This window comes from Bos javanicus, chromosome 7, assembly GCF_032452875.1.
Source record: "Bos javanicus breed banteng chromosome 7, ARS-OSU_banteng_1.0, whole genome shotgun sequence".
Taxonomy (NCBI): Eukaryota; Metazoa; Chordata; class Mammalia; order Artiodactyla; family Bovidae; genus Bos; species Bos javanicus.
The window spans coordinates 80904889-80920697 of NC_083874.1; the positions used below are offsets into that span (position 1 = coordinate 80904889).

At 37.8% G+C, this 15809-nt stretch overlaps 1 protein-coding gene across 1 annotated transcript in view; it reads right to left on the reverse strand.

Annotated features, from left to right (window-relative positions):
• ACOT12 (acyl-CoA thioesterase 12) overlaps positions 1–15809 on the reverse strand; it is a 41394-nt gene that overhangs the window by 7047 nt on the left and 18538 nt on the right. Inside the window, exons 6-11 of the mRNA XM_061424306.1 lie at positions 12234–12390; positions 10576–10695; positions 8562–8712; positions 7996–8051; positions 7653–7716; positions 6912–6995 (exon numbers count right to left, since the gene is read on the reverse strand). Of these exons, the coding sequence (XP_061280290.1) occupies positions 6912–6995; positions 7653–7716; positions 7996–8051; positions 8562–8712; positions 10576–10695; positions 12234–12390 (632 nt within the window). The remainder of the gene's footprint in view (positions 1–6911; positions 6996–7652; positions 7717–7995; positions 8052–8561; positions 8713–10575; positions 10696–12233; positions 12391–15809) is intronic.

The window sequence follows — 15809 nt, forward strand, 5'->3', positions numbered from 1 at the left end:
CTTTGTTACTCTGAACTTTGCCTCTACTGTGTTTTCATCAATAATCAGAGATATATGTTCAGCTAAGAGCACATTTCTATCCTGCCCATTTACTCCATCTCTTTCAGGGTGCTTTGAAGGTAGTGTTGAAATTTGCCATCTTATAATCATTCCCATGGCAACAAGCAATGAGAAGACAGACAAACAGGGTTGAGACTTCACTGCAGGAATCAAGCAGATGGAAAAATCAGGCTGGGAGGGAGAAAACCTTTATTTAAACCCAAATATCTTTTAAGAAGAGAATGAAGAAGTGAGACACCGACTAGAAGCAGCTTAGCAGGGTAAGAGGTGGCTATTTGCTTGTGCCATTTCACCTCGCCAGCTGACCTCAGCACCAAGCCTGCAAAGGAGGGCATGACGTAGGTTGTGGGCACTTGTCAGACAGAAAGAGAACCATGAGTGCAGCTCTAAGTTGAAGGCTGAGACTCAGCCCAGCCTAGACCTACCTACTTTTGCCCCCTATACTGCAGAAATAGCGGGAGGTTCATTGATCCTGGTGTCCATGTGGCTCTTAGCCTGCCTGTTGGGGCTCTACAGTCTCAGAGGAGTAAGAAAAGGTGGCCAGAGTGAATTCCACCACCTCAGTCAGATTCTGGCCTTGGGGCAACCACAGTCAACCTTGGTGAAACCAGGGTAGAGTGAGATGTAACAGTGGGCTGAGTACTTTTTAAGGGTTGAATTGTGTCCCACCCCCCCATTCATATGTTAAAGTCCTAACCCCCAGTAGCCCAGAATGTGACCTTATTTGGAAATAGGGTCATTGCAGGTGTAATAAGTTAAAAGAGGTTCTACTGCAGTAGTATGGGCCCCTAGTCCAGTGACTGGTGCCCTTATATAAAGGGGCACTGTGGGCAAATACATGTACACACACACTGGGAGAACCCCATATGAAGATGAAGGCAGAGGTCAAGTAATGCATCAACTATCCAAGGAATGCTGAAGATTTCAGCAGAGTGCTGTAAGCTAGGGGAGAGACCTGCAATAGATCTTGCTCACTCCCCACAGAAGGAACCAGCATGACCTATACCTTGATCACAGACTTCTAGCTCCCATAACTGTGAGACACTCACTCTGGTACTGTTTTGGCAGCCTGAGAAAACTATCACAGCACTTCAGGAAGCTGCTCTCCAGGTTGGAGACACATGCTGCTGCTTCCTGTCCTGGAGACATAACAAACTTCACACTAAGTAGCCATCATTAAATTCTGCCCTTACAGAGCTCACTAGACTTAGCCAGTGTCAACTACAGTATTGGATGAATGGATGGCATTTTGATCCTTTCCCCAAAGGTAAAAGTAACAGAAAGTCCTTAACATTCTGCTGTCAGAGACAATGACATTGATGCAGACAAGGAAAGGCAGCAGTTGGTGTTGGTTCTCTTTAAACTCTACTATTTTAGGAAAGCCAACTTTTGCCTAGTGAGAAAATTCTCCAAGACCAACTCTCCAAGAAAATGAGTTCCCCTTCATGCTTAGAAGAATACAGGTTACATTCCATTTATCATCTCAAATGTTTTATCATTTGAGAATGAATTTCAATTCTATGAAATTTTATTCTATGAAATGAAGCTTAAAGTAGGTTCAAAATCTGCTGGAGCTTGGTAACGTTTTATTAATGATATATTTTTTCATTCTAATAAGATTCTGTTTAATGAGTTTAGATCTTATACAAATAGCACAAGTGGAAATAGCTCAGTTTTAGAGTTTTATACTATCTGTTGACAGATATGTTATTGAGACTGTATTGTGGGAAGGAGGACAAAACTGGCTTTTACAGAGGTATGGGGAGAGGGTCGAGTCCTTGGAGGTCGATTACCCACTGACTAAGGGGAGGGGACGTGGTCAGGTGCAGCTCTGGAGCCAGTCACTCCCCAGCTTCAATGAGAATAGATCTCCTCTGGTCTGTTTCCTATGGGTTTTGTCCTGTGTCAAGGGTTCTTGCCATTCTGTCTTCCTGTCCTCTCTCAGGTACTGCCTAAATAAAAAGCTACTCCTATCAGGCCAATCTCTCACCCATGCTAATTTCCACCAAGATGTGGCTCAAGCTACTCACTGCCTAAAAAGCCTCTTTTACCCCTCCAGCAATTTATCCTTATACCGTCTTCAAGGAGGAAAGAATCGACTCTTCTCCAAAGTTGTCTTTAAACAACTATCTTCCCTGACTTTGAATTGCCTAAGAGCTGACCTTTGTAGTTTAAATACTAAATCTCACTCTTGTTTATAAACTACCTTAAAATTATCCTTCAGCTATGGTATGTGTATGTGTGATGCTTTCAAGATAGTCTAAGTACTTTTAAGATATTTTCAAGATAGACTATTAATATAAGCTCCTTTAAGATGAGGGCTCATCTTTTGCTCCTTGTATTAGTGCTATTATTAATTCCAACACTATACCTTGAAAATGAAATATGGATTAAAACAGTAAGTACTGCCCAACTTTCATTATGAATACCAGAAATTTTAGACTTTTGCCATCTATCAAAATTTATATCAAAATAAGTATAGATTTTTAAAACCCAAAATAAGTATAATTCTTAATAGTTGTGAAAATTTTTCCAGGTGAAAGGTAACAGAAAAAAATAAGCTATATTTTGAAATTAAAAGCATAATGGGTAAAGAGAGTTAAAAGCATAAAAGCTTTAAAAAGTGGGAGAGAAGAGGATAACCCAAAAAATAAAAAAATTAGATTTTTATCATAAATATAATCTGAAAAAAAGGAGGGCTTCAAATTCAACAGAGATAACATAAGAATGTTTCTTTAGTTATACAATGTTCTCTAGTAAGTAACTGTACAGAAAGTTAAGAATTAATTATTGGTGGCTCTCCTTAGACACTTGCAAATGCACATTTATTTGTTCAGGTTGTTGGTTTTTGGTCCAAACTCCAAAAAAATTGAAAATTTAATTTATATGACTTCACTGAGTATGTTCTCATCCTTCATTCCAGACATGAGTTTGTCTTTTTACTAAGCTGCTCAGTGAGTACTCAGATGCCAGCAATGATGCAAGAAACAGATTTCATGTTAATAAAAGAAAACAAGGTCTTGAGGCATCTTTTATAAAGGGTAAATGGAAGCAAGTAACTTTGTTATGTTAAACCTGTGTGTATCACTGAACCAAGCATAGTTGGAAACCTAACTGGATCCAAAGAAAATAAGGAAGACCCTGAAAGGATTCAGAAGTGAGCACCAAGACATAGTAAAAGCAAACAACCAAAGCTAAAGCATGCGGAGGATGTCAAAGTCAGAGTTGAAAACAAGGAAGTAGTATCTGAATTTGTTTCTGTTTCAGGGTGAGTGGCCATGTAATTTATTCAAACTGGAACACCTGGGCATGGTTAATAATTATGATGGGGCAACCAGGACTGTCCCAGGAAAACCAGAACACATGGTAATCCTGTTTTAGAGGCTACTGTTTCAATGATGATGAAAAACAGTACGCACTGAAACGTGAGCAAAGACAAAGTGTCGGCATTACCGAGCATCCCCTGAACGCCAGCTAGTGCTATGTTCTGCGACTACAGTGATGAACAAAGTGGTCCTCAAAGAGCTTATGTTTAGTGTGGGCATCAGCTTCAAAGGGTCACCTGATATACCTCTGAAAGTAGATGAAATTCAAATGATACACATTTATTTAAATTTGATGACATGCAAAAGCATAGTAAAAGGTGCTGAGGTACAAAAAAGTCAGGATAAGGCTGCTTTCTTAAGATGTTTGTAATCTAGTTAAGGGAAGAGACTATTTGTAAAATTACTGTGTAAGACAAATATCAACTCAATGTGGCTATGGAGTAAGTGTCATGAGATAAGGCATAATTAATTGACAAGTTAATCATAAAGAAGTAATTGTTAAAGGAGTTCCTAAAGTGGTAATTTCCTTCAGTAGGAGATGACTGGCTTTATGGAGAAGCGTTTGTCCCAGGTCTTGAAGACCAGGTAGGACTGGGGTAGATAGAGAAGAGAAGGAGAAAGAGATGGAATATGAGAACTAAGCTTGGAGGTAGGAATGTGTAGGGTGATTTGAAGGCCCTTAGATTAGCCCAGGTAGGGGAATAGAGACAGAGCTGGAAAGATACTTGACTCTTAAAAAAATTTTCCCCAAAGACTTTTTTACCTTTTAAAAAATTGAAATATAGTTCATTCATAATATTCTGTTAGTTTCAGGTATATAACATAGTGATTTAATATTTTTATAGATTACACTCCTGTGTATATGACTATATATGAATATATATATAAGTGTATATTTATGCACTACATACCCAGTAGTAGAATTGCTGAATCATATGGTTGTTCTGCAGTATTTTCAGTTTTCTGAGGAACTGCTATACTGTTTTCCATAGTGGTTGTACCAGTCTACATTTCCACAAACAGTGTAATAGGGTTCCCTTTTCTCTGCATCTTCACCAATATTTATTTGTGGTCTTTTTGATGATAGGCGTTCTAACAGGTGTAAAATGATAACTCATTGTGGTTTTGATTTGTATGTCTGATGATTAGGATTGTTGAGCATCTTTTTATTTGCCTGTTAGCCATCTATATGTCTTTGGAAAACTATCTATTCAGGTCTTTGCCAATTTTTTAATTGGGTTGTTTGGTTTTCTTATATTTCTTATATGTGAGCTGTTTATGTATTTTGGAGGTTAACCCCATATAGGTTATATCATTTGCAAATATTTTCTTCCATTCAGCAGGTTGTTTTTTCATTTTGTTGATTTCTCTTGCTGTGCGAAAATTTTTAAGCTTAATTAGGTCCTTTTTTTGTTGTTGTTGTTTCTGTTTCCTTTGCTTAGAAGATAGATCCAAAAAAATATTGATATGATTTATGTTAAAGAGTATTTCATTTTAATGTATTTTCTGCTAGGAGTTTTATGGTTTCCACTCTTAGGTCTTTAATCTGAGGTTACTCCTACATACAGTTTGAGAAGATGTTTTAATTTCATCCTTTTACTACAGTTGCACAGTTTTCCCAGTGCCACTTATTGAAGAGACTTTTGCAATTGTATCTCCTTGCCCTCTTGTCATAAATTAATTGACCATGAATGCATGGGTTTATTTGGGGGCTCACTATTTTGTCCCATTGTTATATGTGTCTGTTTTTGTGCCAGTACCATACTGTTTTGATTACTGTAGCTTTGTAATGTATTCTGAAAGCAGGGTGTATGATATCTCCAACTTTGTTCTTTTCTTCTCAGGATTGATTTGGCTATTTGGGGTCTTTTGTGGTTCCATACAAATTTTAGGATTATTTGTTCTATTTCTCTGAAAAATGTCATGGGTATTTGGGCAGCGTTTGTATTAAATCTGCAGATTATTTTTGATAGTATGGTCATTTTAACAATATTAATTCTTCCAGTCCATGAACACTGTATTTTTCCATTTCTTTATATCAAATTTTTCAGTGTTTTATAGTTTTCAGAGACTATGTTTTTCACCTGTTTAATTAAGTTTATTTCTAGGTTTTTTATTCTTTGTTATGTGACTTTAATGGGTTGTTTTCTTGATTTTTCATTCTGATAGTTCATTATTTGAGTACAGCAAAGATTATTAGTATTAGTCTTATATCTGTATTAATGTAATCTGTATATTAGTCTTGTATACTGCAACTTTTCCTGAATTCATTTGTTAGTTCCAATAGTTACTTTGTTGGAGACCTTAGGGTTTTCTTTATGTAGTATCATGTCTGAAACAAGAGATAGTTTTACTTCTTCCCTTCCAATTTGAATGTCTTTTATTTCTTTTTCTTGTCTAGTTGCTGTGGCTAGAATTTCCAATAGTAGGTTAAATAAATGGTGTCTTATTCCTGACTTTAGAGGAAAAGCTTTTACCTTTTTATTATTGAGTATGATGTTAGCTTTAATTTTATCATATATGATCTGTATTATATTGAAATATGTTCCTTTCATACCAATTTGGATGAGAGTTATTGTCACGAATGGATGCTGAATTTTGTCAGATGCTTTTTATCCATTTATTGAGATGATCATATTATTTTTATCTTTCCTGTTGTTAATGTGGTATATCACATTGACTCATTTGTAAATATTAAACCATTTTTGTATCCCTAGAATAAATCCCATTTAATCCTGATGTATGATCCCTTTTTTATATATTTTTGGATTCAGCTTGCTAATATTTTGTTGAGGATTTTTACATTTATATTCATCAGAAATACTGGCCTGTAATTTTCTCTTTTTTGAGTGTCTTGGTCTGATTTTGGTGTCAGAGTAACAATAGCCTTATAGAATGAATTTGGGAGTGTTCCCTTCAATTTATTTTGAGAATGCTAGGTATTACCTCTTTGTTGTATATTTGATAGAATTCCCTATTCCAGTCCTGAATTTTTATTTGCCTTAGTTGAGAACTGCAGTGGAGCAGAGCCGTGGGAGGTTTCAGTCTGCATCCTTTGCCTTGTTCCCAGGAATAAGGAAGCATTGATTCCTTTAAGAGTAGAGTTTAGGTTTCTTATACAGCCCTTCTGTTAGTCCCACTGGTTTTAAAACCAGCTAAGGGTACTCCTTCTCTCAGGGTGAGAACTCAGGGCTGGGGTGTCCTCTCCTAGGGACGCAGGTCCTGACCTGATGGCGTTTTTTCTCTTCCTACCTGACTCTGTGTGGATCTTTCTTTATAGCCATAGTTGTTGTATAAGAGTCTTCCTGCCACTCTCCAGTTAGTTTTCAGTGTTGTGAATTGCTCCACATATAGATGCATTTTTGATGTGTTCATAGGGTGACTCGGTGTCCTTGTACTCTGCCATCTTGATCTCCATCTTTTACCTTCTTGAAAGCAGCATTAGAAGTAGCAGAACAACCTCTACCATGACAACTTTCATTCATGATAGGAAGTGAGTTGTATGTATACCTGAATGCCTCCTACCTTTTCCACAGCACTGGTAACCTCCCATCCACTTTTGGCTGCCAGGCTTTTGAGAGCCTCCACATTGCCATTACTCAAGGATACCTAAAGTATAAATAATTGAAAAGCTATGAGTTCAGTGCACAGATATGTGATCAAATATTTTCTGCTTAGAAAATGGATACTGTTAGAGCCAAAGTGATGATGTTGAAGTTAGAACTAAGTTATACAAACATAATTTCTGTCTCAGACTCTTAATTCAGAATTCAGATAAGTCATGTGAGTCCTATATGCTTAGGAAATTAGTATCATTTTAATTGATATCCTAAGTAAACACAAGAATAACCTTCAGTGTGACTAGTAATCAATGTATAATAAGTAAATTTGGATTTCCCTTTACATTTCATGGTCAAAACATTAAAATGACTAATACTTTTTTGTTGAGAAGGCATGTCATTCAGCACAGACCATGATGAGACACTAGATCTCAACGTCCTATGTTGTTTGAATGCATTTGATGCAGATCAACCAGAGTCTGTAAATCAGTAACTATGTAGATAATTCAAACAAGGCAGTGAAGCAGCTGGCTGATGACTAGTTACTCATAGATTGGTTTTGTTTCATTTTGAGATGACAGCTTGCTATAATTCACCTCTACATCTAACCTGTGTAGGCACAACATGAGTCAGTTAAATGAGGGGGTTCCCGTTTTTGTAATGAAGCGATTTTTACATGAAGAACTTCAGATCATAAAACTGTCACCTGGTTGCCAATATCCCAGTATATGCAAAGTGGAACTTCTTCTTTGTGGGAAATGACATATTTTCTGGAAAAAAATGAAAATATTAAATAATAGTTTTCTTCCCTATATCTAGCACATAGCAATAACTGTGACACTTTCTTCAAGTGAAATCAGCAGTTACAAAAAGCTGCCTTTACTGGTGGAACAATCAGGAAGAACAATTTTCATCACAGTAGCATCCACACTCAAAAAATATCAAACCTTCTCTTTTTATATTATGTGGGAGTAGAGACCCAGAGAGGGCTCTTTGCTATGCAATTTGTCAGATAAGAGTCCATAAAATCTTATACCTGAGTCCCTTACCTGCCTAGGCGAATTCTCTTGCGTGCGAGAGCTCCACGATACCGTCGAAAATCATCCTTAAATAAATTTTAAAAAAAAGTAAAATCAATACATTCTTAATATTTCTGTGCTACAGTCCTTAAGTCTGTCTCTCCTAAATCAGTTGAATAGGCTAACTGGGACAAGGAGTCTCTACGTGAACTATCTTCAGGTCAGAGTTGGCAGTAAGGCAGCTTATTCCACAAGACTTAATTCTGATGAATGTAGAGCAGCATAGAGAACTGGATATAAAGCAGGAAAAGAGAGTCAGAAATGAGACATGGAAGACATATGCTTCCACCAGCAGCATGTGGCTGAATAGATGTGGGGTCTTCAGGGCTTTCGCTGTTTAAATAAAAGACCAGAGTGATTTGGAAAAAGAGGAAAAGGATCATTTTACTTTGTGAGGCAAAAAAGAAAGAAAAGCAAAGGGGAATGGACGTCGAGGTTGTTGCCAATGCAGGAAAAGATTCTGGATGGAGCTCTGTACCACAGCTTCACCTAGAATAAGTGATCTGATTACTGAACTGCATGTGCTAATAACTGACCTTTGACATGGGTTTGATTTTGGGAAATGTGATCAGTTCTTCCTTATCATCGACAGCATTATAAATGAGAAAAGCACTGTTGATGTGACGGCCCCGGCTCTTAGACCACTCCTGGCAGTCAAAGGCCTCCACGCGCACTCCAACTTCAACACTGCAGAAGGGCAAGAAGGGCAGTGGGCAGAGAGCCTGAGCATGCTAGGCCTCCCCCGCCCACCACCCCACAGCTCCTCCAGGCAAGGAAGAGAAGGAGGACCCTGTGTTGTTTCTTTGTTGTCTGCTAATCTACACAGCAGTTAACATCCATTTCATCAAGTTGATCGATCTTATGTACAGGCTCCTGGGAGCATGTCTGCTTTACTTTCCCACTTTCAAGTAGTAAAAGAAGGCCAGTGGAACCTTATATACATTCATGAATAAATTTTGGTAATGGGGGGGTAGGGTGTTAAATTATGCCAAAGTCAAGTTTTCTCTCCTAAAACGATAGTTCTATAATTTAAAAGCATCAAACACTGAAGTTGGATAGGAAATACAGATGTTCTTTTTTACATTTAAAAAGAAAAAAATACCAAGTTAAATCTTTCTTTGTGTGTCAAGAATAATAAAAATAACTGAAAGTGTTTTGGGCTTCATGGTAATAAATGACAGGTCCATTATGAGTTGTTGACCATATGGGATCCTTTTGAGAGTGAAAGGAAGAATTAATGATTATGATACACACAAACCAAGACCATCCTGGATCAAGTGGGAAATATAGTCAACCTTATGATGAGATAAAAACCAACTTATCATAACAGTGTAAGGAGGCCTCAGTGGAACAGAGGATTAATATGAATGTCAATAGATTTTGAACATGAAATTTCAAAAAAAATTAGGAGGAATGTGGTTATTTTAAAGTATTCCCTATACTCACCTCCAGGTTGAGATAAAACAAAGAACATTGCTTATGTGCAAGTTTGAATTCATTTTCTAGCAATCTAAGAGCACCAGGTGCTTGAGAAATTTGTATGCAGGTCAGGAAGCAACAGTTAGAACTGGACATGGAACAACAGACTGGTTCCAAATAGGAAAAGGAGTTCGTCAAGGCTGTATATTGTCACCCTGCTTATTTAACTTGTATGCAGAGTACATCATGAGAAACACTGGGCTGGAAGAAGCACTGGGCTGGAAGAAGCACAAGCTGGAATCAAGATTGCCGGGAGAAATATCAATAACCTCAGATATGCAGATGACACCACCCTTATGGCAGAAAGTGAAGAGGAACTAAAAAGTCTCTTGATGAAGGTGAGAAAGGAGAGTGAAAAAGTTGGCTTAAAACTCAACATTCGGAAAACGAAGATCATGGCATCTGGTCCCACCACTTCATGGGAAATAGATGGGGAAACAGTAGAAATGGTGTCAGACTTTATTTTTGGGGCTCCAAAATCACTGCAGATGGTGACCGCAGCCGTGAAATTAAAAGACGCTTACTCCTTGGAAGGAAAGTTATGACCAACCTAGATAGCATATTCAAAAGCAGAGACATTTGCCAACAAAGGTCTGTCTAGTCAAGGCTATGGTTTTTCCTGTGGTCATGTATGGATGTGAGAATTGGACTGTGAAGAAAGCTGAGCGCCGAAGCTTGATGCTTTTGAACTGTGGTGTTGGAGAAGACTCCTGAGAGTCCCTTGGACTGCAAGGAGATCCAACCAGTCCATTCTGAAGGAGATCAGCCCTGGGATTTCTTTGGAAGGAATGATGCTAAAGCTGAAACTCCAGTACTTTGGCTACCTCATGCAAAGAGTTGACTCATTGGAAAAGACCCTGATGCTGGGAGGGGTTGGGGGCAGGAGGAGAAAGGGACGACAGAGGATGAGATGGCTGGATGGCATCACTGACTCGATGGATGTGAGTCTGGGTGAACTCCGGGAGTTGGTGATGGACAGGGAGGCCTGGCATGCTGCGATTCATGGGGCTGCAGAGAGTCGGACACAACTGAGCGACTGAACTGAACTGAAGAGCACCAGACATGCTTTACCAGGTCTGAAATGTGTTGTTGACAATGGCGTTGAAGACAAGACGGTCTCCAACTGTAGATGGTCCCCTGAACTTAAACATGTCCACAGACTTCAGAACAGGATGGGCTCGACACAGGCGGCTGGTGAAACAAAGGGAAGGAGAGAGAGAGAGAAGAAAGTCGTCATTCTCCAAAATGTTTTCAGGAGCTACTGCTTTGCTTAATGGATGCAATAGACCTGTGTTTGGGGTGCTTTCTAATGAACATCTCTTTTAGCCCAAGAGGGTAATAAATAACTAGATTGTGTGTGTCGAGAGTGGTCCTGTGACATTATCTGCAAATATTTTAGGAAATACAGTGTCCCAGTCTGTGGGTGGCTTTCCCAAGATGCTGGTGCTTCTGCTCTTGTGGCGACAGTCCTGTTCTTGTTTTGTGCCCTATGGAAGTATCTCCAAAAACCAGACACCTGTCTTTGGTTCTGATTTCAGAGTTTCATTCCTCTGGACAGCTCAGGACTACAGTCACAGGAAGCTGTGACTCCCAGGTTGGCATGGGAAACAGTGAAGAGAACTTTCAGCTGATGACATTCACATGAGTTCCTTGGCTTCACTGTTATGTAAATTCACCCACATGTCCAAGACCAATTTTTCTTCCCCACAAAAAAAGTTACCTGCATTGCTGCACAAAGCCTGAAAGGCTGCAAGGTACACATTTTATAGTTTTTTGGTGTGCGAAGTTTTGAAAATCTATAATGAAAATTTGATCTCAGAAAGTTACTATAATTGTCTACATTTTAGATTCCTACTGTAGTCATTCGGTTACCGTACAGAATTCTGCTAACCATAAGTGAACAGATTCTGCCATAGTTAATTACATCGTAAGCCTTTATAGTAGAACAGGCTTAAATGTTTTATTGTCATTAGGAATGACAATGTCGTTTTAAAAACAAGCTCTTATATTTTTGCACAATTTTAGGATAACCACAGGTTTCTAATTATAGTCATAACTATAGACATATTAATAAATAAAATTCTTTTAATTTTGGGAAAATAAGACCTTAACAATTTTCAGTGGTTACAAAAATTATCAGAAGGGCAGATCCTGTTCAAATGCATTTTCAGAGACTACAGTGTTCTTTAAAGCTGCCCAGTTACCTACATGGCTCCATTAAGAATGAAATTACCCTTTTTGAAACTTAGCAACATTTAAAAGTACTTTTCCAAGTTCTTCCCTCTTTCTCATCATACTTTTCAATTAATCCTTTGGCCATAATGATTCTAACCAGCACCTTCAGAGGTCAGACCTAATTGTGAACCACCTTTTAAAAAGTTTGTATCTTGACTGTTTTTAAGTGTAATGGCTGTCTTCTATTTCTGTTTTCCATCTACTCTGTCATAACTATCTTTACAAGAGTTGCAAGGTCAACAGTCATAATTCAGAATAACTGTAAGAACTGTCATTTCCTTTTATTTCTGAACCAAGAATTTAAACGTTAACACTCAGGAAAGGACAGAATAATTCTCAGGTAAACAGGAAAATGACTGATCATTGTCTCAGTTTGATAAAAGGCAACATTGTTCTCTACTTGTTCCCTTGACTCACCCAGTAGCCAGTCTTAGACCCTTCTGCCTTCTCCCGACTAGTCTCAAGATCACTAACCAAAGGTTAAAACCAAGAACCTTGCAGAAATAGTAGCCACCGCCTCCATCCAAGCCATGATCTGGCCACCAAATGTATTTCCATGATGGTTTGCGTGGGGTGGGAGGACAAGTTCAATGCTCTGAACAGAGGTGCCCTTTGTGGAAACTGTTCCTTTCTCTTCATCACAGATGGGATCTGAAAGGCAGACATAAACAAAAATGGTAGAGTTAAATGTAGAACCTGAGGCTATAACCTTCCCTTCAACTCAAGAGATTTTTAGAAAAATTATTTTTAATTTTTCTAAAAATTAAATATTATTAATTAAATAATAATACTTAGTTAAAAATTAAATATTATTACCCAAGACTTAAAACTCCCAAGGAAATGAATAGGTTTTATTTAACAGTGAATTGGGTAAGATAAGAAATCAGAAAGGGTGTTTTAGAGACTGTATTCCAACCTATTTTATAAGTCAACTAGAATTTTGATCAAAAGAACAAGTAAGTTTAAATTTGAGTTGCTTCAGGTGGAGAAGGGGCAGATTACAGCAGGTTAGGGCAGAAAGAAATTGGGATTGACAGATATGTTATTGTCTTGATTGTGGTGATGGTTTTGTGGGAGTATGCATGTCTCAGCACCTATCAAGTATAACTTTAAATATGGGCCATTTATGGTATGTTAATAAAGTTAATGAAAAGAAAGGGATTTGAGCTTTAGGGGCCATGGACACTGAGAATCTGGAACAGTTTGCTGTAAACTTCAGAATGGGAATGTGGCCTCCCCTGGTGACTGCTTTGTAATGAAAGCAGTCACAAACAGAAAAGACACAATGCATTGTTCTTCTTAGTGTCTTTCTGCCTCTTTTGAATCATATCTGCTTCATTTACTGACAAATTGGTTTTTCCTCTCAACAATGGAAAAATCATTTACTTTGGCTGCAAAGCAGTAAAATGTATTCAGTTATACTTCCTGCATCATCAAGTGAATCACCAGCTAGACTTAAATCTCACGTGCTGTTGTTGAGGAGATGGGGGAGGAATCACAGATCAGGGGTGCCATGCTGGTTGTACTCTTGGAGGCAGAGCTGAGCTGGCAGTGTGAGAACACAGATATGCCCAGCTGTTGCTGGTAACTGGGAATGGAGCCCTTCTTGGCACATTTATATATAAATCAGCAGAGAAGTGTGGTTACAGAGATTTTAGTTCCATTTCCTAATGTAAATTTTATATTTTTAATTAACTGTCTTTTTCTTTTACTTTTTCCCCCCTGCATTTCACTGATCATTTCAGTCCCCTCCTTAAAAACATACAGTGACTTCCCCTTGGCCTATTGGAAAAGCCTGAATCATTCTTATGACCCCCAAGCCCTTCCTTTCTTATCTGGCCTATGCCTACCTCTCCAGCCCCAGCTAGTCTGAATGCCAGTAGCAACCCTTCTTCCCCCATCACATCTTTTCATAATCTCTCTCTCCCTCCCTTCCAGCCACTCCAGCATTTTTCAGCTCCTATAACTAAAATGCCATCTTCAGCATCAGGGCATTTGTACATGGTCTCTCTCTGTAAGTAGCAGTCTCGCTGGCCACCACCACCTTCTTCCATTTACTGAAGAAGCAAAAAGCCCATCTCCGTTACCACTTCCTCGGGAAAGCCTTCTCTTGACCTCCACAGCTGACTCCACTGTTATGAGCTCCTGCTTGTACCTTTCTTTCACAGTCACAATTTTATGTTTATTTGTGTGATCTTTCATTATCTGACCTCCTAGATCCTGAGCTTCTTTGGGTAAGGACTGATTTTTTAAAATCCTAATAGAATTCCAGAATGTAGGTGCTCAGTCAGTATTTATTGAATGAATTAATGGATGGATGTATGAATAAACTTAACTTTGCTGATTTATTCCACATTCACAGTCCTTACTATCAACAGGATATTTTTAGGTAACAAAATGATTGTACTGATTCATACTTCTATTTTTTACAGTAGTTTCCCCAGCTCTTCATTTTCACTTAATTAGTATTGTGGATACTAATTAACTGAAATTAGTATTCTATACTAAATACTATAGTATTAGTATAGTATTCAGTTTTTCCAGTTGTGTGTGTGGGTGTGATATAGGGTCTCATGGTGGTTATAGTTTGCATTTCCCTGATTAATAATGAGGTCCAAAATCTTTTCAAATGCATATTAAACTTTCATGTTACCTCTTAATAAAATATCTATATTGTTTGCTTCAAATGTTACTTCTCTCCTATTCTTTCTCTCCTCTCTTCTTGGAACTTTGATTAGATGCTTGTTAGACTTCTTACTCCATTCTCTCTGTCTTCTAATCTCTTGTATAGTTTCCATTTCCTTGTTTATCCATCTCCATTCTAGGTAACTCCTTCAGATTTACTTTCCAGTTTACTGTCTTAGATGCTGTTTCATTATTTAGTTTTAAATTTTTGTTATTTTATATTCTTTTTGTATAGAAATTCTTTTTGCTTCTTCATCTAATGTTCTAGGTCATTTTCTTGTTCCTACATAATACTTTTGATACTCTTTTATTTCTTAAAATATATTAACCTTTTACTTCAGATTCTTTATGTGGTAAATTCTATTTCTTTAGTTTTCATTGCAGGCTTCATTCTGTTGTCTGGTCCTTTTCTGAATTCAGGTCACTTACTTTTGTCTTATGATTCTTGTCTAAGAGCTCACATTCCTTGGATCTCTATCTGTGGGAGTTCTTGAGGACTGGGCTTAAAGTTGTGGATTTAAGGATTTAAATGCACAGAGGATTTGCATTTGTGGCTGCAGATCACCCGTGGGTACTTAACACAGTATGAATTCACACTAGGTTTTACTTGGTCTGTTTTAAGCCAAACAAATTATGTGAATTCTGACACCAAATATGCTTGAGAATGCAGTTGTGATTGAATCCTCAAAGAGAAACAAGTGTTTTTCCATTCCACATAGGGCTAAGTGGAAAGCATGCCAACCAGAGCTCTCAGAGGCATGGTTTTTCCAGTTGACCCACTGAGGGTATCATTTTGGAGGTGTTTCAGCTCCAGGTCTGGTTCCCTGATCCACCTTCCCACTTGACTGTGCCTCCTGAGCTCAGGCAGGGCCCTTAAAACACAGCTCAGGGTCTACCACCTACAGGGTCCTCCTTAGCAAATGCCAGCTCCTGTGTCTCCTTACACTGCTGCATTTGTGTTTCTGATCATTTGTGGACTTGAAGCCTCTTTCTTAGTTTTCTGCCTGCTGAGATGTGTTTGTAAATATTTTATCCAGAAATTTTAGATTTTTTTCAGACTGCGAGTCCACCATATTGCTGTAATCAGAATTGGATTGCTTCCTAAAGTAATCCTTAAAAAGCATATGAAATCTTAAATTCTTAAATCTTTCCAACTTCTGTCTTTTTTAAGTACTGATTTTGCTAGATAATTTTTTATAAACATCCCAAACTAGTACTGATTGAGATATTTTTAAGGTTAATTTCTCTTACTCAAATGGCACTTTTTTTGGTTCAAAATAAATTAATATAAATTATCTACAATATATAGCTAAATTAAAAAAAAAAGACAGGTGTGTAATTGAATATTGTGTTCCCAGGATAAAATTAAAAAAATAAAAAAAGAC